Source organism: Oncorhynchus tshawytscha, linkage group LG29 (genome assembly GCF_018296145.1).
Source record: "Oncorhynchus tshawytscha isolate Ot180627B linkage group LG29, Otsh_v2.0, whole genome shotgun sequence".
Lineage (NCBI taxonomy): Eukaryota > Metazoa > Chordata > Actinopteri > Salmoniformes > Salmonidae > Oncorhynchus > Oncorhynchus tshawytscha.
In genome coordinates this window covers 21,418,539-21,443,115 of record NC_056457.1, presented here as the reverse complement: position 1 = coordinate 21,443,115, position 24,577 = coordinate 21,418,539, and the positions used below count along the sequence as shown (strand labels likewise).

The window sequence follows — 24,577 nt, the reverse complement described above, 5'->3', positions numbered from 1 at the left end:
GCCACTGCGAGGACGATCAGCTGTCTGTTCTGCCTCCCTGTAGCGCTGTCTCACAGTGCAAACATTGCAATTTATTGCCCTGGCCACATCTGCAGTCCTCATGCCTCCTTGCAGCATGCCTAAGGCACGTTCACACAGATGAGCAGGGACCCTGGACATCTTTTTTTTGGAGTTTTTCAGAGTCAATAGAAAGGCCTCTTTAGTGTCCTAAATTTTCATAACTGTGACCTTAATTGCCTACCATCTGTAAGCTGTTAGTGTCTTAACGACCGTTCCAAAGGTCCATGTTCATAAATTGTTTATGGTTCATTGAACAAGCATGGGAAACAGTGTTTAAACCTTTTACAATGAAGATCTGTGAAGTTATTTGGATTTTTATAAATTATCTTTGAAAGACAGGGTCTTGAAAAAGATATGTTTATTTTTTTATTTTTTTTGCAGAGAAACTGGAACTTTGTCAGTTAACTTTCCAAATATCGACCTTCAAAATATGCTAGACAAGGTAGGATCTTTTTCTGTCTGTAAAATTAATTATATGCAAAATGATGGTAGAAACACTTATGTCTAAATATTGATATAATAACCATCATATCAAAATCAACTTGTAGTCACGCAATGATATGCAATGACACGACTCTTCGCTAAAGCATGAAGTTTCTTAGGCTACAGATGAAATAAGTTATGATGAACTTCCCAGGGTGGTGAAAGTGCAAGGTGATGAGCTTGATGCTCCTTTCCAATAAATACCGAGGGTCTTTTTCTGGTGACATGTTCATCGATGCTTGGCTGCCGTTTGACAAATAGAACAAAATATTTTGTCCATAAAAACCTCATCACGTAGGCTATACCCACACTGTATTTGCCAGCTGTTTGCTAGAGCGCACGTGGCAATACCAGTCGGCACACTCGCTATACAACACAATTATTTTGGTGAGAAAACCATCAGTAGAGTTGAAAATGTGATGAAAACCCATTTAACTTGTATTTTGTATTTTTGTATTTTTTATTTTAAAAAACATGGGAATTTCACCGCAAAAATGTATTTTTATGTGCAATACGTATTTTTATGTGCAATGCTCAGACTTTTATCCGCAATATAGGACGGCGCACAGTGTCGTCTGGGTTTGGCCGAGGTAGGCCGTCATTGTAAATAATAATTTGTTCTTAACTGACTTGCCTAGTTAAATAAAGGTTACATCTCTGGTGGGAAAATGCGCATATTGTTTTTATGCAGATTTTAAAATACCCAAATGAAAATCCGTCGCCAATAAGATGGAAACGTAGTTAGTGACAAGTAAAGAGCATAATATATATTTTATTTATTTGATTGGGTGGGCCTGGCTCCCAAGTGTGTATGCCCCTGGTGCTGATGAAGGTGGCCTCTATCTGAACCTTCACATACAAACTGTGCACGCACTGTACATTTTCAAATGAAGAATGTGGCAGAGACATCATCAGGAGACATGTTACAGAGGGCCTACATATCAATACAGGACTGTAGAGGGACAGTTGCTATGCGGAGATGGATGTCTCTACATTTGGCATTGTTCACCAATCTAATCAATAATCTCATTCACACCTGATTGTGCAAATGGCAGTGTCCTCATTTAAGTGTTTCCATTATTATTCTTAACTGGATAAAGCTACACTCTGTTCTAATAACCTGGTTTTGAATCAAGTCTTTAACTCTTTGTGTTGTTGAACCTACTGCCATAGACTGTCATCTATGAACAATGTATTGGCAGTCTGTCCCCTACATTATGTTCCAGGCTGGCGGTGAAAGGCCTTCAAAGCAACATCCTAGCAGCAATAGGATCAATTGAAACAAGAGAGGTCTTGCCTGTGCAATGCTGGATGAAACACTGTTGTATGGTAGACCTATACATTTGCTGCTCCATTGTTTTGTTGCCTGAGGGAAGGTGCGTGTGTTGGGATGTTAACAACAGAAAGAGCACTGCTAGTGGTTCCCTTGTAATGCAGTGTTTGTTTGGCTCAAGAGTTAGGTCTTACCTCAGACAGAATCTTCTCTGTCGTCCTGCGTCTCTCACCTTTGAGCATGAAGGTCGAACCCTTTATTCCTGGTTTTGTAGCAGAAGCTACAGGGCCGACAGTGAATCAGGTAAAAAACAAGATAACCAGTGAAGGCTGTTGAAAAAGATAAGCTGATAGCTTTCAAGGAAATGGAGTGTAGTAGATCACATTTATTCATTTCCCTTTGTTGATTTCCTCCCAAGGTTTTAGTACATTTAGTACGTAACCTATTTTGTTCCCATACTGACTGTTGTACCCCGAGTTGCTGAACTGTACATAATACCGAATAATAGGTTTATAGTAAATAAAGCCCATGCATTGTTTCTCATATTTTTCCAGATTGTGAAAATAACAATCAGACTAGCTCTGAAAAAGATCTGATGTGAAAAGATCTGATATGATTGGTCAAAAGACCAATTAGTGGAAGAAATATCAGAATTGGGCTTCCTGTGTCAAGGCTTACATTCCAAAAGTAGCACTACAAGAATGAGCAGTCCATTCAAACTACACTCACCTCTTCTTAGTAACATTTTCTTCGTATGTATCATTTTAAATCTCTACATTCTTACTGCACGACTTAAAAGCTTTGTATATGATTTGATGCAACCCTGAAGCCATCTGTGTCCATATGCATATTCATATTTATAAAGGTTGAGTCACTCCTCACATTGATTATGCTGGGTGAATCTTCTCAGCAGCGTTTGGCTCTTATCTGATAATAATAATGGACTATATTTGCCCTCACATCAAAACCTCTGACTCAGAACTGCTTGAACATTTGTAATTATTCAGCAAAGACCTGATAAACATTTCTTGGAATCATCTTGATATTCCAGACACTCTCAGACAGTGAAACTACACTCTGCAATATATCACCTAGGGGAAAGCACAGCAGACTGTCTTCATTGCATCTCTAACTCTATTGTTTACTGAAAGGAGCCTGTTTCCAGTATTTTCTATTGTTTTATTTAGCTAGGCAAGTCAGATTGGGACTCCCAATCACGGCCGTATGTGATGCAGCCTGGATACGAACCAGGTACTGTAGTGATGCCTCTTGCACTGAAATGCAGTGTCTAGACCACTGCACCACTCAGGAGCCCTACAGTAGACCTTTTTGGCACATAAATTCATATGTTCAATTATTTGTTAATGGTTCATAGTGTTACTAGTAACCAGTTTTCTATCTGACGAGGAAAACATTACAAGGAACTTATAAATCAGGACAGTAAACTTTTGACATTGAACCAATTATTTTGGGTTTGCAAAGTCCTGCCTTTGAGCATTGTAGATTGGACACCCCCATGCATGGCAAAGTGGTAGATAAATTCAAGATAAACGTGTTCAACCTGGTTGTCTATCTCTTGAAACAGAGAATGGGAGCTATTTCCTCTCAACCAGGAATGACGTGAAATTAAAGTTAAGCCCCTTGCCTCTTCATAATCCTCATTAATAGGTTCCAGCTGTGTCTAATTTGAGAAGTCAAATGGCTATATTGAATTGTGCATTTTATGTACTTTTGGCATGTTGCCACCAAAAGTGCTTATTCTCTGTGATTGACCATAGTCTAGATCTTAATCAATACTCTCTCATGCTAAAGCTGTGTTGTCAAAAGGAGAGCAAAAAAGCCTTGTTTCCTACAAAGCGATCAGTAAACTCTTTGTTTTCTACCTCAGGATGATGGGAGTTGCCACTCAGCCAGCCCGACCAAAGGCTTCTTCACGCGGGGGCCCTTCAGTCGGCCCTCCAGTCCCAAGTCGGCCCCTGCTAGGACCAAGAACAGCCCAGGCTCCCCCAAAACCATCTTTCCCTACCCTTCGTCCCACCAGGACTCCCCACCCAAGTCGCCTCGTCGCCTGAGCTTCAGCGGCATCTTCCGCTCCTCCTCCAGAGACTCTAACTCCACCTCTCCCATCAGCATCAAGCTCTTCTCCAGGGCCAGGAAAGGTAAGACCAGTTGCTCTAACCCCAACAGCGTTGGTTCTATGAATCACGCTCATATGTTATTTAAACCTGTAGAGTTGTGTTAGCTCCCCAACTTAATGCCTAGACTTTAGCTCAGTATGTGTGTGAATGGGGGGGAGGGAATACAAACTACAATATGGCTCAAATTTTTCTTCTGCTTCTGTGGTAATTAGTGTTTGTGTACTTTTAGGTTGTTTTAGGATGGTAGACGGAAATGCCTGCGTTGTGTATTGGGCATGTGGTTGAGGTGGTGATGCTCATAGGTTGTGTCAGGTGAACCGTGTGGATATGCTGTTCTATGGGTATTATTGTGGGATCCATCATCATTTGACATAGAATGCAACAAAATTATGCCTTTTATCATTAAATTAATTTGTATTCTATAGTCTAGAGATGGATATTGTTGTTGTCAGAGGAGATGTTGTTTCTGGTGGACTGGTGGTGAACTTGCTTGCCAGGGGGGATGTACTTTTTGCTCGGCTTGCCAGCCTTTCGTCTCTCACCTCCCACACATTGACTTGCAGTTGCATCCGTTTACGTTCGCCTCATTTCAGAGGACATAAGTACATAAGTAGAGCTACAAGACCAAGTACATGAGTTTAGTGTTTAATAGGTGGACATGCCTTTAATTATTTTTTTTACCTAAAGTACCAGGTGTGTAGATCTCTGGAATATGACCGTTATTTTGTCATTATAGTGGCATGGAGAGAGGTCCTCCTTAGGGTGACGATTTAATAATTGATCACACAATTCTAGCTAACTCATGGCTGTTATGTAATTGATATATGTTGCCATTAGATTAAGATCACTTTATTGGTCAATTGTCCAACCGAAATTTGTCTTCCGATTCTATCCCAAAGACACACATACACAAGCATACAAAAACAAGTTTTTGTTGGAGTGGTGAGTTGGGCTGCCACAATGGTCGCCCAGGGAGCTGTTGTTGGCTGGGATTAAGTTCCTTGCTCAAGGGCACAATGGCAGGCAATGGCAGCAATGGCAGATGCCAGCAACCCTCTGGTTGCCAGCTCACTTGCCACTGGATTTTCCTCATCAGACCCAGGACTCGAACTGGCTCACCTCTAACCACCAGGCTACCCGCCACCCAATTACAACTGACGCCTGTAATGACGGCTATTTAAATGTTTTATTTGAACCTTTATTTAACTAGGCAAGTTAGTTAAGAACACATTCTTATTTACAACGACGGATTACCCCAGCCAAACCCTAACCCGAACAACGCTGAGCCAATTGTGCACCGCCCTATGGGACTCCCAATCACGGCCAGCTGCGATACAGCCTGGAATCGAACCAGGGTCTGTAGTTTAACACAATATCTGACTTGAAAAACATGTAAATGACATAATTGGGATACAAAAGGAACATGCATACATTGCCTGTATGTTAAGAACAGCTACATTACTCTTGACATTTGGGTGTAATGGTTGTGGAGACTGGAGTTTTCTGTATCAACTATGATTGCTAGATAGAGCCAGTCTTTCCCCTAGATTATTTTTAAGTTTTACAGGCATTTTGCAAATGCCCCCAGGGCAACATCCAGGTCCTCTGCATAAAGATGGGAGAATTCAGATATTAATGAATTGTTTTAACACTCTCCACTGAGTTTGTAAAGTACAGCACATTCAACCTTTCAGTGTTTTCAAATTGCAGGTGTCTGGAAGCTAAAATTGGGATCCTATATACTCTGCTAATTAAAATAAAAAATAAGTAACTGAGAGCAAAGTATAATACAGTGAACTGAGCAAAACAAGGAATTGGTGGTAAGTGCATGGGGCCGCTATCTTTATGCACCTCCGCTATTGGTACCATTAGGCCTGGAAGGCAAAACATTGGGATACACTGGAATGACCTTATACCACGTGACAGTCCAACTTAGTTCAATATCAACTTTTCTCTCTGTGGTATTTATAGTCTGGTCATTTCATTGGTCAATATATTGCCGCCCCTCCCTTGGCAGAGTCATACTGCATCAGTGGGCGAGTTCGTTTTGCAATACCCCGGTGGCCTGGGTGGGCGGAGTTTGTGCAGTTTAGACCGTTCCATTGGTCCTAAAATCTCCACCCACCCGGAGCACTAGGCAATGCAAAAGTAACTCACCTAGTGTGGATACTGACATAATGTGAATCAGCAGAGTTTGTGTCTCTGGAGAATACCTCACATTTGCCCAAAGTCTTGACCCAGAGGAAAAGTTGCTGCTTATAACTGCCTTGTGACACACGAAATGTACTCTATTCCATTTCAAGGAAGCTCTACAGCTGTCAGATTTTTTGTTTTGTTTGCTATGGTTCAATGACATTTGTATTGGTTTTGTCTGTCACAGTTTTTAGCTTATATTTGCAGTTCTAAAAAGGATCTCATATATATAACTTGAGATCTCATTTGACATGGACTAAAGTGATTCCTGTTGAAATCTATAATCTGTGATATATCTCCAAGTTGTGTTGTTACAGTTTTCTACTGCTCTTGTCGCTATGTGTTACCGTACCTGAGATTTCGTGAGGTGCATAGGCGCCTGAGCATTGGAGCAAACGGAGCAGCCGAAACCCCTCTCTTTAGTAGAGAGATACTTAGATGATTTTATATGATACGTCCTCATTTCATTAAACCTCACTAGCCCCACCCCCCTTTAAAAAACAAAAATCCTCTGTGCTGCATACTCACCTTGCCCTCTACCCCACGATACAAAACCACATCACACATCACAATAACCAAAACCTCACCATTTCTACAACCGTATATCCAACCCACCTTCCCTAGCTATACAAACGGCCTCCCCGACACACCATATGTCCTTAAACATCTCCACACTTTTTATAATTTTATAGAACTCAAATTCCACCCTAAGGTGCACAGAGACCATCCTATTAAATAATAGTAAAGGGTCTGTTATCCCCCCACTTTGACCCTGTTCCTCCTTGTTAGCCAAATAGCCAAACATGCCTGAGCAAACAGAAAATTCAACAACACACATTTGGCCCTTTCCTTATTCGAATACCTGTACCACTACAAACCCCCGGGAAGCTATCCCTCCATTCCCCACATAACAGAGCTTTGCTCTTGCCACAATTCACCTTAGCCAACGAAGCTCACTCGTACACCTTCAGAGTATTTTCTAGTGCCTGCATATCCTGGCCATCACCGAACCATCATCTGCGTAAGCTGACACTGCTATGCCTGTCAAAACACCCATACCTGTCCAGCACACTCCCTGCAGTCTCCTGCGTAGGAGGCCCAGGAAAGGCTCAATGAATCGTGTAAATAATGGCCCAATAGAGGGCATCCTTGTCTAATGCCCCGCATCACCCAGACTGGCCTACTGAGCCCCCCTCCCGCCTTGACCATACATGACGCCCCAGCATACAACATTTTCACACAAGCCAAAAACCTTTCCCCAAACATCACATTAAACAGATACGCATGGTCCACTCTATCAAAAGCTTTCTCTTGGTCTAGAGAAACCAGTCCAAAGTTCACATTTGAAACTCTCGACATGTCCAACATGTCCTTGAGCGTCCCGGTACACATTATGTCTGGTCCTTGTGTACTATAGAGTCCAGTTGGGATTTCAGTCTGTTGGCAAGGACCTTGGCAAATATCTTGTAGTCCTCACAGTGCAATGCCACAGGCCTCCAGTTATTAAGTTCACACAAGTCCCCTTTTTGGGCAGGAGATTCTGGGTTATGGCCTCTGACAGTTCACTTCATCCTCTGTGCCAGGGAGATCTTAGGGAGTTCTGCAAATAAAACCTGAGCACACATAGAATCACACAGTTCTGCCCTATACAACTCAGTATAAAACTCCACAGTCCGCTCCCGCAGCTCCCCTATCACTGAGGTCACCCGTCCATCTGACAGCTGCAGACAATGCATACCCTTGGCTTCACCGCTCTGTCTTTCCAAACCAAAGAAGAAGGAGCTGGGAGCATCCATCTTCTTGAGCATGGAGCACCTAGCTCCGTTTGCTTTAACCTGGAAAAACTACCCAGGTCCTGACATAATTTAGCTAAATTAGCCTGGAGGCCTACATTGCCTTGCCGCTCTTCACTGATACTACGCTCGAGTTCCCCCAATACTCCCCTAACCTCTGAGGATGACGGAGCTGTATACTGTTGACAGAAAATACAAATTTGGACTTTTCCCACATCCCACCATTGACTCAGAGATTCATACTCCTCACTATGCTGCCCCCACCTTTCCCAAAACGTCTGGAAACCTGAGCAAAAAGTGGCATCTTATAAGAGCTTTACTTTACATCCCTACGTTATATCGGCATCGAACACGTCACCCTCCCTAGGAGAGGGGGGTGACCGCAACTATTTATTGTTAAAATGAGAGGCTGTCGGGATTTTTAATTTAAAGACCCTTGCAATTCTTGTGATTATGCTATTCATTGTACATGTTTATAGGCCTATGTAGCAAAATTGTATCTATGATCCCATTCTATCCACTCCTGTGATGTCAAGCCACACCCGGTCATAATTATAGACACCTGTGTGTGTACTTCGACACTATATAAACTAGTGACCCGCAGTGTTTGTTATTATACCCTGATGAAGACAGCTTGTCTGTCGAAACGTTGGTTATTAGGTTATTAAATGATTGCATCTGAGCTCCTAGAATGTGTGGCTCTCCTTTTCTTTTTCAAGTGTTCTACTCCGCTAGCCAGCACCTTGTGTAAACAGGTGTGTGTTTCTTTCGCCTGGATTCCCCCTAATAATTAAGAAAAATAAATTATTCAATGCTAAATGTCACCCAGACCCACCCCAAGATTTTGCACCCCACTTTACTTTCAAACACAGTTAGGTACCTATGATGAGGAGTTATTGTTTAAATCAAATCAAATCAAATCAAATTTATTTATATAGCCCTTCGTACATCAGCTGATATCTCAAAGTGCTGTACAGAAACCCAGCCTAAAACCCCAAACAGCAAGCAATGCAGGTGTAGAAGCACGGTGGCTAGGAAAAACTCCCTAGAAAGGCCAAAACCTAGGAAGAAACCTAGAGAGGAACCAGGCTATGTGGGGTGGCCAGTCCTCTTCTGGCTGTGCCGGGTGGAGATTATAACAGAACATGGCCAAGATGTTCAAATGTTCATAAATGACCAGCATGGTCGAATAATAATAAGGCAGAACAGTTGAAACTGGAGCAGCAGCACAGTCAGGTGGAAGTTGAAACTGGAGCAGCAGCATGGCCAGGTGGACTGGGGACAGCAAGGAGTCATCATGTCAGGTAGTCCTGGGGCATGGTCCTAGGGCGCAGGTCAGTTGAAACTGGAACAGCAGCATGGCCAGGTGGACTGGGGACAGCAAGGAGTCATCATGTCAGGTAGTCCTGGAGCTCAGGTCCTAGGGCTCAGGTCCTCCGAGAGAGAGAAAGAAAGAGAGAAGGAGAGAATTAGAGAACGCACACTTAGATTCACACAGGACACCGAATAGGACAGGAGAAGTACTCCAGATATAACAAACTGACCCCAGCCCCCGACACATAAACTACTGCAGCATAAATACTGGAGGCTGAGACAGGAGGGGTCAGGAGACACTGTGGCCCCATCCGAGGTCACCCCGGACAGGGCCAAACAGGAAGGATATAACCCCACCCACTTTGCCAAAGCACAGCCCCCACACCACTAGAGGGATATCTTCAACCACCAACTTACCATCCTGAGACAAGGCTGAGTATAGCCTACAAAGATCTCCGCCACGGCACAACCCAAGGGGGGCGCCAACCCAGACAGGATGACCACAACAGTGAATCAACCCACTCAGGTGACGCACCCCCTCCAGGGACAGCATGAGAGAGCCCCAGTAAGCCAGTGACCCAGCCCCTGTAATAGGGTTAGAGGCAGAGAATCCCAGTGAAAGAGGGGAACCGGCCAGGCAGAGACAGCAAGGGCGGTTCGTTGCTCCAGAGCCTTTCCGTTCACCCTCCCACTCCTGAGCCAGACTACACTCAATCATATGACCCACTGAAGAGATGAGTCTTCAGTAAAGACTTAAAGGTTGAGACCGAGTTTGCGTCTCTGACATGGGTAGGCAAGACCGTTCCATAAAAATGGAGCTCTATAGGAGAAAGCCCTGCCTCCAGCTGTTTGCTTAGAAATTCTAGGGACAATTAGGAGGCCTGCGTCTTGTGACCGTAGCGTACGTGTAGGTATGTACGGCAGGACCAAATCAGAGAGATAGGTAGGAGCAAGCCCATGTAATGCTTTGTAGGTTAGCAGTAAAACCTTGAAATCAGCCCTTGCTTTGACAGGAAGCCAGTGTAGAGAGGCTAGCACTGGAGTAATATGATCAAATTTTTTGGTTCTAGTCAGGATTCTAGCAGCCGTATTTAGCACTAACTGAAGTTTATTTAGTGCTTTATCCGGGTAGCCGGAAAATAGAGCATTGCAGTAGTCTAACCTAGAAGTGACAAAAGCATGGATTAATTTTTCTGCATCATTTTTGGACAGAAAGTTTCTGATTTTTGCAATGTTACGTAGATGGAAAAAAGATGTCCTTGAAATGGTCTTGATATTATTTATTGGTGTTGATATTATTTGATTATTTATTGGTGTTGATATTTGTTGGTCTTGATATTATTTATTGATATTATTTATTGGTTTATTATTGGTGTCATTACTATGTTTTAAAATGTTCAGCTCTCCACCTACTGCTTTAATTTGGGAAATGCTCTTGGCTTCAGCAGGTGTATTGCATTCAAATGTAGGGTTGCAAAGGGTCGGAAACTTTCTGGTAAGTTTTTCCATGGGAAGTTAAGCCCGGGAAGTTTGCTTAAATTCATCAAAAAAGTTAGCTTATAACAGTGAACCTTTTTTGTGGGATACACATAAGGCAATTCTAGGTCTTGGGGCATATTTTGGTTCAACTATCCCCAATTCAATGGAATTGCAACCCTCTGTATGCACAGTGCATTCTTCCATCACATGTACAGTTGATTCTCAAGATCTTACACTAATGAGATACTATCGAGCCCACACTACTACACTGTCTGAGCCAAGGACTACATGCTTTCTGGTAAGTTTTGATCACAATACTGGGTGGGGTGAATATATTTTGACATACATTCTTTTTTGTTAACTAGTGAATAGTAGCCTACAGCAAAGTGTGTTTAAATCATTTCTATCTTAACAATTTCTGCTAGTTTTTGCTAGCATGTGGGTTTCAGCTTGCTTGAGCCTACTAACTGAGGAGTGTTAACTCACCTGTTTCCATACATGTTTCATTTTTTATAATTTATCTTACAAAGGAGTTGTTTAATATAACTGCTTAACTATTTATCTGTATGTGGAAATGTATTTAGTTATTTTTTACTCATTTGGAAGAGATTTCTGAATGTTCTTCGCCCAGCATACACCCGTCCAACCAGACATGCTTGATCTACTAATTTGCTGGATGCAGAGTTCAACAGAGTTCAAGTGAAGGTCAAGCAAATCACAGAGAAAGCAGACTGTATTGTGATCATCTCTGACGGGTGGTCGAATGTTTGAGGGCAAGGAATAATTAACTACATTATCTCCAGCCCTCAACCAGTATTCTACAGGAGCACAGACACAAGGGGCAACAGACACACTGGTCTCTACATTGCAGATGAGCTGAAGGCAGTCATCAATGACATTGGACCACAGAAGGTATTTGCACTGGTGACAGACAATGCTGCGAACATGAAGGCTGCTTGGTCTAAAGTCTACCCTCATATCACACCCATTGGCTGTGCTGCTCATGCATTGAATCTACTCCTCAAGGACATCATGGTACTAAAAACAATGGATACACTCTACAAGAGAGCCAAGGAAATGGTTAGGTATGTGAAGGGTCATCAAGTTATAGCAGCAATCTACCTCACCAAGCAAAGTGAGAAGAATAAGAGCACCACATTGAAGCTGCCCAGCAACACCCGTTGGGGTAGTGTTGTCATCATGTTTGACACTCTCCTGGAAGGGAGGAGTCTCTCCAAGAAATGGCCATATCACAGTCTGCCGATATGGACAGCCCCATCAAGAGGATCCTCCTGGATGATGTATTTTGGGAGAGCGTGGTAAGCAGCCTGAAACTCCTGAAACCTATAGCAGTAGCCATTGCACAGATTGAGGGAGACAATGCCATCCTGTCTGATGTTCAGACTCTGCTTGCAAATGTAAGAGAAGAAATGCGTACTGCCCTACCCATTTCACTGTTGCTCCAAGCAGAGGAAACTGCAGTTCTGAAATACATCAAAAAGCATGAAGACTTCTGCCTGAAGCCCATACACGCCGCAGAGTACATGTTGGACCCCAAGTATGCTGGCAAGAGCATCCTGTCTGGTGCAGAGATCAACCAGGCCTATGGTGTCATCACTACCGTGTCTTGCCACCTTGGCCTGGATGAGGGCAAGGTTCTTGGCAGTCTGGCAAAGTACACTTCCAAGCAAGGGCTTTGGAATGGAGATGCAATATGGCAGTCATGCCAACATATCTCATCAACCACCTGGTGGAAGGGACTTTGTGGATCAGAGGCTCTTTCCCCTGTAGCCTCCATCTTACAAATCCCACCAACATCAGCCACCTGGTCCTTGTTTGGGAACACATACACCAAAGCACACAACAGGCTGACCAATACAAGGGTTGAAAAATTGGTGGCCATCCGGCCAATTTGAAGAGTTTTGAGCCTGACAATGAGACATCCTCAACAAGGTTGGAAAGTGACAGTGAAGATGAGGCCTTAGAGTCTGATGTTCAAGAGGTGGACATTGAGCAAGTCCAGGGAGAAGACATGGAAGCCTGAGAGGAAGACAACCAAAGCTTTAGACAATAACAGATGTCTCACAGATGTATATTGAAGACGTTTTTGGGAGATGTGATGGATCATTGGGGATCATTCAATATTCCCTTTCTTTTGTTGTTCAGTGAAATCATCCCATGTGAAGAGTCAACTCATTTAAATAAAGTTCAATTTGTAACTACATTTTTTTTCCTATTGGAAGGATTTAATCATTTGCAATTATGTCTACTTATGATAGGTAAAATATTTATGTTTCTGTCTCCATATGATATGGTAAATATATCCAATGTAAAAAAAAACATTACATTTAAATGGTATTAATATTAATTCCTGTTATTTCCCATATATTCCCGTTAATTCCCATGGAAAGACACATATTTCCATCAGATTACACAGACCCACAAATAATTCAAAAACCAAATAAAATTTTGATAAACTCCCATATCCATTAGGTGAAATACCATAGTGTGCCATCGCAGCAGCAAGATTTGTGACCTGCTACCACAAGAAAAGGGCAACCAGTGAAGAACAATCCAACATTGTAAATACATTTTATTTATTGTCCCTTTTGTACTTAAACACATTGTTACAACACTGTACATAGTGATAATATGGCATTTGAATGTCTTTCTTTGAAACTTTTGTGAGTGTAATGTTTACTGTTAATTTCTGATTGTCATTTCGCTATAGTTGATTATCTATTTCACTTACTTAGGCAATGTAAACATAGGTTTCCTATGGCAATAAAGCCCTTTGAATTGAATTGTGAGATAGGGAGATTAGGGACAAGGTGGCACGTTCGGTGAACAGGTCAGTGTTCCATAGCCGCAGGCAGAACCACAGCAATTGGATCAGCAGCATGACCAGGTGGACTGGAGATGGGGACAGACAGGAGTCATCAGGCCAGGTAGTGCAGAGGCATGGTCCTAGTGCTCAGGTCCTCGGGGAGAGAGGGAGAGAGGGAGGGGATATGGGAGAATTAGAGGGAGCATACCTAAGATCACACAGGACAGCAGATAAGACAGGAGAATTACACTAGATAGGAAAGACTGACCCTAGTCCCCCAGGCACATAGACTATTAGAGACTGAGAAAGGGTATTTGACAGCACACAAAATGTGTTGAGAATGATTTCACAGCATTCTTGTCATGTTACATTTGGATGTGTGAGAGTGGAAGGCGTCAGTGTCGGCAGCAGTGTGGGCGATTTGATGCTAATGGCAACACTTATGTAACACCACTAAGCTCGCACACGCATACACGCACACACACACACACACTTGTCATTTTACTTACCGTTAAGGCTGGCTTTTCCTCTTGCAACTATTTATTGCCCAATGTAGAACGAGAAGTACTTGCATTAGCACACTGATTTAAAGTATGCCTTAGTGATTTATTGCACCAACAAATGTGGCTTTGACCTTCTGTAAACTTTCTGTAGATTCAGCCAGTTCCTCTTTCTCACTGTTATTTCTTTCAACCCTTCACCTTCACCTCTATTAACATTTGGGTGGGTGTACATATGTATTTTCACTCTTTTTTTGAGACTGTTGAGATAAGTAGGCAATCAAATGCAAGTAAGAGTTCATCTCGACTTGTATTTGGCATCATTGCCCTCCCATATGTGACTTGTTTCAGGAAACTAGGCGTATGTTGCGCGTCACTACTTCAGAGGAGCGCCATTTGAGCGGAAATTATAATTTATTTTAAATCAAAAAGTTTTTTGGGCAGAAATGCCTTCTGGAACATGTAAACTTTCATGTGCCTTAATAACAAAATTGTATGCCATCTGTAAATACTAAAAACAGCAACCTTCCCGCTAGCCATGATTGGCTGAGATAATGAGTGGGCTGGACATGCCGAGAGATGAGTTCAGATTGGTATGCCATATAGCACGCTTCTGTCTATTTGAGCTGATCAGTATGTGTAGGTAATCCTTTTTTGAAAGATATCACATGGTAGAACTGCATATGTGTTCACCATGACAAGATGCGGGTAAGAGTCTAGATTGCTACATTTTCAGATATTACACGTTTCTAATTTTGTCAGAAAGTAGTTTTCTTTTCAAATTAAAGCGTGTTGTTGCTGGCTGCAGTAATACCCACAAGGACGTGTTTTTGCGACTCGTTTGTGGTACAAAAATGAGAAGCTAGCTTTGAAGTGGGACAGGATTGGAGTATAGGAACCGTGGGCACGTCTACTGTATGCAGTGCTCATTTCACCCCGGAAGACTTCGATGATCTATACTGAACAAAAATATAAACGCAACACGGCCAAGCAGCCACACACAAGCCTAAGATCACCATGCACAATGCCAAGCATTGGCTGGAGTGGTGTAAAGTTTGCCGCCATTGGACTCTGGAGCAGTGGAAACGCGTTCTCTGGAGTGATGAATCATGCTTCACCGTCTGGCAGTCCGACGGACAAATCTGGGTTTGGCGGATGCCAGGAAAACGCTACCTGCCTGAATGCATAGTGCCAACTGTAAAGTTTGGTGGAGGAGGAATAATGGTCTGGGACTGTTTTTCATAGTTCCAGTGAAGGGAAATCTTAATGCTACAGCATACAATGGCATTCAAGATGATTCTGTGCCTCCAACTTTGTGGCAAAAGTTTGGGAAAAGCCCTTTCCTGTTTCAGCATGACAATGCCCCCGTGCAAAAAGCGAGGTCCATACAGAAATGGTTTGTCAAGATCAGTGTGGAAGAACTTGACTGGCCTGCACAGAGCCCTGACCTCAACGCCATCTAACATTTTTGGGATTAAATTTAACGCCGACTGTGAGCCAGGCTTAATCGCCCAACATCAGTGCCCGACCTTACAAATGTTATTGTGGCTAAATGGAAGCAAGTCCCAGCAGCAATGTTCCATCATCTTGTGGAAAGCCTTCCCTGGAGAGTGGAAGCTGTTATAGCAGCAAAGGGGGGACCAACTCCATATTAATGCCCATGATCTTGGAATGAGATGTAAGATGACAGGTGCCCACATACTTTTGGTCGTGTAGTGTATTATTAAACAAATAAACATGACTTTCAGTAGAAGCTTTTATTGAAGGGGTACATTTTTTTCAAGGTTAAGCATATACAGTAAATGATTGTACATATTGTAATATATCTATTAGGACAGAAACTATCGAAGTTCAGTGGAATCATTTCTTGAGTATCAAGCAATCAAGGTTACCATCTTCAAAATAAATACATTTTCAAGGCCAGCATACAGTGAGTTTCAACATTAGAAAATTACATTTGAAAGACTGGTTGAATACAAAACATTTACAATTCTGTTATTAGATTGATGATAACTCATTATTATTCTGTAAATATGCTGCTTTTTTTATTCACCACACACAGTATGATTACAATCCATTAACACACAATATGTAAATGCAGTACACAAATGAAATTGGCTACTCTCAAACAATTACAACTTATTATTTTCATTCAGGATAATAAATGTAATGTTAACCTATATATTAACGTTAGGTTCCAAAGGTCTTTTGTAATTCATTTCTGTGATGGTATAGAAAACTCACACAAGACAACAACTGGTACCTAGTAATTAAAGGAGCTACATGCACAATTAGCAATAGATTGGATTTCTTTACGTTTAAAAAACCCGACTTACAAATGCCTCAAATAGCATTGCACTACTTTTTTACCGTATCATAATCTCAAATACCTGCTGCAGGGACAGCGTTTAATCATTATGTTTATATCATGGAATTGTATTCCTATACTACTGGAGATATAGCGTTAACATTTACAACTATTTGCATGTATAAATGCGAAATCTAGCCCATATTAAGAAGAATTTTGCCTGCCTTGTTACAAACAAATCTCTATTTTTGATGTAAATGGATGTAAATGGTCCGGACTCTTTTTTTTCTCCCGATTTTGTTTTATTTTTAGGTTTTGAGAAACTTACACCAAATAGTGATTAATTTCCTCATCCTCATTGTGCAGTACGGGGGCTCTGAAAAACATTAACAAAGGCTACAAAAACACCCAAATACGTCCTTTAAGAAATGGACAAGCTCTCAGTACAGTACAGTACAGATACAGGTCTTTAGATGTCGTACACATGAAATGGTGAAATTTCAAACTTTATCCGCAACGTTATGTTCAATTTTGGACTCGAATCATACGTATTTGTCCATTCTACAGGTAACTACCAAAATAAAGGAAACACTTGAGTATAGGCGAGATACAAAGTATATTGAAAGCAGGTGCTTTCACACAGGACATTCTTGACACTTGTAGAATCTATGCCAAGGCGCATTAACGCTCTTCTGGTAGTGTGTGGTGGCCCAACTCCCTATAAATACACTTTATGTTGGTATTTTCTTTATTTTGGCAGTTACCTGTAGCAGCAGGCTACACGGACAATGGAGCACCTGGATAGGGGAAACGACTCGAGTCACACAAAATGGAATATAACTTGCAGAGAAAGTTTGGAATGACACACTTTCATGTGCACAACATCTAAAGACCTCTGCACCACCATACTGATAGTGTTTCCAATTCTTAAAGGAATTATTGGTGTTTTTGGAGCATTTGTTAAATGTCCCCGTACTGCGCAATGAGCATGAGGAAATGAATCGCTGGTTGACGTAAGTTTCTGAAAAACAAGTGAAATCGCAAAAAAAATGTCTAGACCCTTCAGATATTTTTTTTTATTTGGTTGGAAAAAAGCAAACATCTCCTTTTAAGGGAGATCTCTTCAGGGACCCCTGATACAGGCCAGTTTCTCAACCCTGTGCAAGTAGAGAAGGGGCTGCACAAACCCAACGACCACAATGATGGAGAAACATATGGAGAATGTCAAACCAAGCTTATTGTTTTCTAAGAAATTCTGAAGTGGAATTGCTACTATAATAGTTAAATAATTCATCAGCATTGCCACCATGATAATTACAATTATCCTAAAGGCCCTCATCTTCATGTTTATCCCTTCTCTCTCCCTGTCTCCTTCCCCCGGTCCAGGGCGTTTCAGCGCCCTGAGGACAGCCAGGCAGCAGAAGAGCATCACAGAAAACACAACCAAGTTCAACCCCAAAATAAAGTAATTGATTGCAAGTTGGAATTCATTAAGCACATGCACAAAGCAGGACCCAAGCACCATCAGCCAGACCAGCCCAGAGCACCCCACCCTGTATCTCAGGGGTTTGTACTTCAGGAAGGTTACAGGGTGAACCACCGCCAAGTAACGCTCCACACAGACACTACACTGGAAAAGGGGACGACCAGTGCTGATGAAACCCATGCAGAATCCTATAACTCTCAGTACAGAACCATTCATTTGGAAGTACATGTAGATTATATTCAACAGACAGTTCAGGCAGAAGAGGATTTCAGACACGGCGAAGGTTGAGAGTGAAGAAATCTGAAGCCACCAACCCTCCTGCTCCGGTCACTATCAGCCACAGGACGTAGAGATTGGTGGGGAGACCCAGGAAGAGGTTGATGCTGTAGGCAGCAGTGTAAATTATATACATAGATGGATAGAGACCGTATTTGGTGAGGAGAGTAGTGTTGCTTTCTATGGAGGTGTTCATCTCTTTTCAATAAGTAGTGTACACCCATCTAGTTACTTGCAGGTTCTGGGTACAAAAAAAATAGTCATGAAATAAATGTATTTCAGGTGTTCATAACTTCCCAGTTGTTGAGAATGAGATCTGTGAATATTAAGGACAAACATTTCCCCTTGGAGTGTTATTTTAACAATCCATTAACATGTGTTTCTTAGTTGATAGACAGCCACATATTACAAATGTACCTTATATTTAAGCTAGTTGCTAGCTACATACCAGTCAAAAGTTTGGACACCTACTCATTCAAGAGTTTTTCTTTAAAAAAAACTAATTTATACATTGTAGAATGATAGTGAAGACATCAAAACTATGAAATAACACATATGGAATTATGTAGTAACCAAAAAAGCATTAAGCAAATCTAAATATATTTTAAATTCTTCAAAGTAGCCACCCTTTGCCTTGATGACAGCTTTGCACACTCTTGGCATTCTCTCAACCAGCTTCACCTTGAATGGTTTTCCAACAGTCTTGAAGGAGTTCCCACATATGCTGAGCATTTGTTGGCTGCTTTTCCTTCACTCTGTGGTACAACTCATCCCAAACCATCTCAATTGGGTTGAGGTCGGGTGATTGTGGAGGCCAGGTTATCTGATGCAGCACTCCTGGAGGTGTGTTGGGTCATTGTCAAAACAAATGATAGTCCCACTAGTTGCAAACCATATGGGATGGCATTTGGGATGGCATATAGCTGCAGAAGGCTGTGGTAGACATGCTGGTTAACTGTGCCTCGAATTCTAAATAAATAACAGATGGTGTTGGGGTGCTTTGCTGGTGACACTATCACACCTCCTCCTCAATGCTTCCTCCTGAATTGATCCGACCAACCAGTGCTCCCGCACATTGGCTAACCGGGCTATCTGCATTGTGTCTCACCACCCTCCAACCCCTCTTTTTCCGCCTCTGCTACTCTCTGTTCATCATATATAACAGGTGTCTGTATATAGCCTTGCTACTCTTTTTTCAAATGTCTTTTTACTGTTGTTTTATTTCTTTACTTACCTACCTACACACACACACACACCTTTTCTTTTCACACCATTGGTGCATTTCACTGTGAGGTCTACACCTGTTGTATTCGGTGCACCTGACAAATAAACTTTGATTTGATTCACTGTAGGAACCACACAACCATTCACCTACTCTGCGTCTCACAAAGACATGGCGGTTGGAACCAAAAATCTCAAATTTGAACTCATCAGACCAAAGGACAGATTTCCATGAGTCTAATGTCCATTGCTTGTGTTTCTTGGCCCAAGCAAGTTTCTTCTTATTATTGGTGTCCTTTAGTAGTGGTTTCTTTGCAGCAATTCAACCATGAAGGCCTGATTCATGCATTCTCCTCTGAACAGTTGATGTTAAGATTTGTCTGTTACTTGAACTCTGTGAAACATTTATTTGGCATGCAATTTCTGAGGCTGGTAACTCTAATGAACGTATCCTCTGCAGCAGAGGTAACTCTGGGTCTTCCCTTCCTGTGGCGCTCCTCATGAGAGCTAGTTTCATTGTAGTGCTTGATGGTTTTGTGACTACACAATTTTCCGCATTGACTGACCTGTATGTTTTAAAGTAAAGATGGACTGTCGTTTCTCTTTGCTTATTTGAGCTGTTCTTACCATAATATGGGCTTGGTATTTTACCAAATAGGGCTTTCTTCTCTATACCACCCCTTACCTTGTCACAACAACTGACTGGCTCAAATGCATTAAGAAGGAAAGAACTACCACAAATTAACTTTTAACAAGGCACACCTGTTAATTGAAATGCATTTCAGGTGACTATCTCATGAAACTGATTGAGAGAATGCCAAGAGTGTGCAAAGCTGTCATCAAGGCAAAGGGTGGCTACTTTGAAGAATCTCAAATATAAAATATATTTAGATTTGTTTAACGCTTTTTTGGTTACTACATGATTCCATGTGTTATTTCATAGTATTGATGCCTTCACTATTATTCTACAATGTAGAAAATTGTAAAAATAAAGAAAAACCTTGAATGAATAGGTGTGTCCAAACTTTTGACTGGTACTGTTGCTAATTGAATAACCCTTGTAATTACCAGACTTGTATTGTTAATAAGGTAGTTATTAGGGCTGAGTATTAGCACAGACTTTATAATACAATTTGTATCACAATACATAGACATAACTAGTTGATTCATATTGCAATTCTATATGCATCTCAATTCTGTATGTGTTGCGATTTAATTCTGCCATATGGTAGTATTATGGTATTTTAAATCATGCCAGGAAGACTTTTTACCTGAGTAATTTGTTTACAACTCCTCAAAGTCAGATATTATCTGTTAATCTACTATATGGTAAGGGTTTTAATCAAATATTATGATTCACAATAAACAGTTTGAGCTTTTACATAAGTAAAATCTAGGTACATTTTAAATATATAACAGCATGCTAAACATTAATGTTATTTAAACGTCTAGTCTCCACAACAATCCAACCATTTAAACTTTAAAAAATGATGAAATTCAGACATTTCTAACCTGGATTGTCGGAGCAGTCTTTTCTTCCGTAAGGCTGTAGTGTCCAAAAAGTCTAATGGTCTTACCAGCACACCTGTGTATGTCTCCTCACTACAAAAACAAGTTTGTTAATTGTCCAGAAACTGATTTGCAAAAGTAAGAACATGAGCAAAACTATTTGCCTAACTTTCCAGTCTGGTATATTTCTACATTAAAGCTCACATATACAACACATGAAATTCAGTAGAAGCTTTTATTGAAGAGGTCAAATCCAGAGGTTACAATCAAACACGTACAGGTAAGTGCCAAAATAATAAACACCAATATAAAGTGTCTTAATTGGACCACCATGAGCCAGAACAGCTTCGATGCACCATGGCATATATTTTGCAAGTGTCTGGAACTTTATTGGAGGGATGCAAAACTATTTTTCCACAAGAAATTCCACAATTTTGTGTTTTGTTGATGGTGGTCAAAAACTCAGGCTCAGTCACCGCTCTAGAATCTCTTCTTCTTCGTGTGAATATCTGGCAAACTAGACTCTGTGTTGCGCCTTTCGGTGTTCAGGTTGTCAATTTTGGGCACAAAATAAAGGGGGAAAGGGGATAATCTTAAATTGCACAACCATCAAAACACCTAAACAATCCTACACCAGGCCGTCTACTCTGCACTAAAATCTCTCACACCCAAATATTTATCTGCTGCTGCAACAACCACATCTATCTTCTTTGATTTCCACTCCATCAGTGCAGTGCAGTTGATCACAATGGCTATAAACGCAACAAATCCAACCTTACTAAACCTCATCCTCTCTGGATCTCTCTCTCTTCAGGCCTACTCACTGGGGGCTCCCAGTCAAATCACTCACCCTTGAGTGATTTATCCTCTACTCTCTTCACTGCCTCAGCATTGGAAACATTCTACCCCAGAACATAGGTCCTTACAGAATAGCGAATATAACCTAATTTGACCTTGTCAGCTAGAAACTCTGTGTCAAAGCTCAACAAGACACAGAGTATTTTCAATCTCAATCTCCCACCGGTCTACATCTTACCAAATGGCATGCATCATAAATACCAGGAATATTATTATTATTATTTTTATCCCCAATTTTGTGGTATCCAATTGGTAGTAGTTACAGACTTGTCTCATTGCTGCAACTCCCGTACAGACTCGGGAGAGGCGAAGGTCGAGAGCCATGCGTCCTCTGAAACACAACCCAAGCCGCACTGCTTCTTGACACAATGCCCATCCAACCCGGAAGCCAGCCACACCAATGTGTTAGAAGAAACACCGTACACCTGGTGACCTGGTCAGCATGCACTGCGCCCGGGCCGCCACAGGAGTCACTAGTTCACGATGAGACAAAAAAATAAGATGAAATTCAGACATTTCTAACCTGGAGTTTCTAACCTGCCAGTCAAGCCCTCCCCAACCCAGACGATGCTGGGTTGGGCCTCCAGGTCGCGGCCGGCTGCGACAGAGCCTGGACTCGAACCCAGAATCTCTGGTGGCACAGCTCGCACTGCGATGCAGTGCCTTAGACCACTGCACTTGATTCACCAGTGCCTTAGACCACTGCACTTGATTCACCATTACACTCAACGCTACCCCACTGATCACTCCTTTGAGCTGCTCCCTGCTCCGGAGAGTAAAGCAAGACACAGGTTGAGCCCCGAGACGCATGAAGCACAGCACCCGCCGCCTCTGGGTGGAGGATGTACGAAAAATACAAACAATTCCACTTCTCCAAACTTTCACAGATGTAACCACTCCCAGTTTGTCCTTTCACACAGCCTGAAACAACCGACGGGTCAGACAAAAAGCACGAATCGTACTCCTACCGGTCCAGAATCATCTCTGATAGGACTCCCATGGCAACCATTGGAAGTGTCTACCACACCTGTATCCGCAGGTACTTCATCTGGCTCATACATGTTTTTAACACAAAAACAACCAATCTATTTACAGACATGAACATTATTTATCACAGTGTGTAACATATAAAATATTTGAGCAGTTTGACCAACTAGGTAGAGCAGAAGGAGTGAGTACAACAGAAATACAATGTTTACATATAGTACTGGTCAAAGTTTGGACACACCTACTCACCACCACTGCCTTGTCACAACACAACTGATTGGCTGAAACGCATTAAGAAGGAAAGAAATAACACAAATTTATTTTTAACAAGGCACACCTGATAATTGAAATGCATTCCAGGTGACTACCTCATGAAGCTGGTTGAGAGAATGCCAAGAGTGTGCAAAGCTGTCATCAAGGCAAAGGGTGCCTACTTTGAAGAATCTAAAATATATTATATATTTAGATTTGTTTTATACTTTTTTGGTTACTACATGATTCCATATGTGTTATTTCAAAGTTTTGATGTCTTCACTATTATTCTACAATGTAGAAAATTGTAAAAAATAAAGAAAAACCCTTGACTGAGGAGGTGTGTCCAAACTTTTGAGTAGTACTGTATATTGACTGCAATATTGGGAAAGCAAGGGTCACTATTGTTTTATCTAACCTTTTATTTGACTAGGCAAGTCATGTGTTATTTGGGAATAGGAAAGAACCGAAAGGCCTGTACTCTGCATATGCTCCCAATTACCACCTTTATTGACCAACATTTTCATGCAGAAGGATCTTCATCAGGTGACAAAAGGTGAAATTAAGCTCTGATTCATAAAATGGTGTGCTTCTGCTGGGACAATGAGAATTTGCATTGGTTAGGGCAGCACTCACTCTGTCTGCTCTACCTCCTTGGTCTATCCAATACATCCTAAGCTCTCACCAGCACATCTGTGTATTTCCCCTTATTACAAAAACAAGTTTGTTAATTGACCAGAACCTGATTTGCAAAAGTAAGAGCATGCGCAAAAACCATTTGCATGACCATATACTTCTATAACAAGGCTCACATATACAACAACCATGCAACACATGAAGTTCAGTAGAAGTTTTTATTGAAGAGGTCAAATCCAGAAGTTTCAATCAAACACGTCTCATATACTCTGAGTATACTAAACATTAAGAACACCTTCCTAATATTGAGTTGAACCCCCCCCCTTTTTACACTCCGAACTGTCTGAATTCGTCGGGACATGGACTCCACAAGGTGCCGAAAGTGTTCCACATGGATGCTGGCCCATGTTGACTCCAATGGTTCCCACAGTTGTCAAGTTGACTGGATGTCCTTTGGGTGGTGGACCATTCTTGATAAACACAAGAAACTGTTAAGTGTTAAAAATCGAGCAGTGTTGCAGTTCATGACAGAAACCAGTGCACCTGGCACCTACTACCATACCCTTTTCAAAGGCAATTAAATCTGTTGTCTTGCCCATTCACCCTCTGAATGGCACACATACACGATCCATGTCTCAATTGTCTCGAGGTTTAGAAATCCTTCTTTAACCTGTCTCCTGTGGATTTAACGAGTGACAACAATAAGGGATCATAGCTTTCACCTGGTCAGTCTATATCATGAAAAGAGCAGGTGTTCTTAATATTTTGTATACTCAGTTTGGTAAATAAAAAAGTATTAGAGAAGTTCTTCCATATTGGATAATATAGTTATTGGAGTGGTCTACACTTTCTGTGTGTAAATAAATAAACCCAAGATCCTCAGTACAAAATCTGTACAAAAAATCATATTCTACAGTTAATCTTTGCGATGTCTTGAATTGGAAAAAACATATGGTCAAATACATTACTATGAATGAACATGGC

General features: G+C 41.5%; 1 protein-coding gene across 5 annotated transcripts in view; it reads left to right on the top strand.

Annotated features, from left to right (window-relative positions):
* Positions 1–24,577, top strand: part of LOC112233576 (5'-AMP-activated protein kinase subunit gamma-2) — a 102,882-nt gene that overhangs the window by 22,953 nt on the left and 55,352 nt on the right. For all 5 annotated transcript variants that reach the window (XM_042308414.1, XM_024401316.2, XM_024401315.2 and 2 more), the window contains one exon: positions 3,705–3,975. In XM_042308414.1, the coding sequence (XP_042164348.1) occupies positions 3,705–3,975 (271 nt within the window). The remainder of the gene's footprint in view (positions 1–3,704; positions 3,976–24,577) is intronic.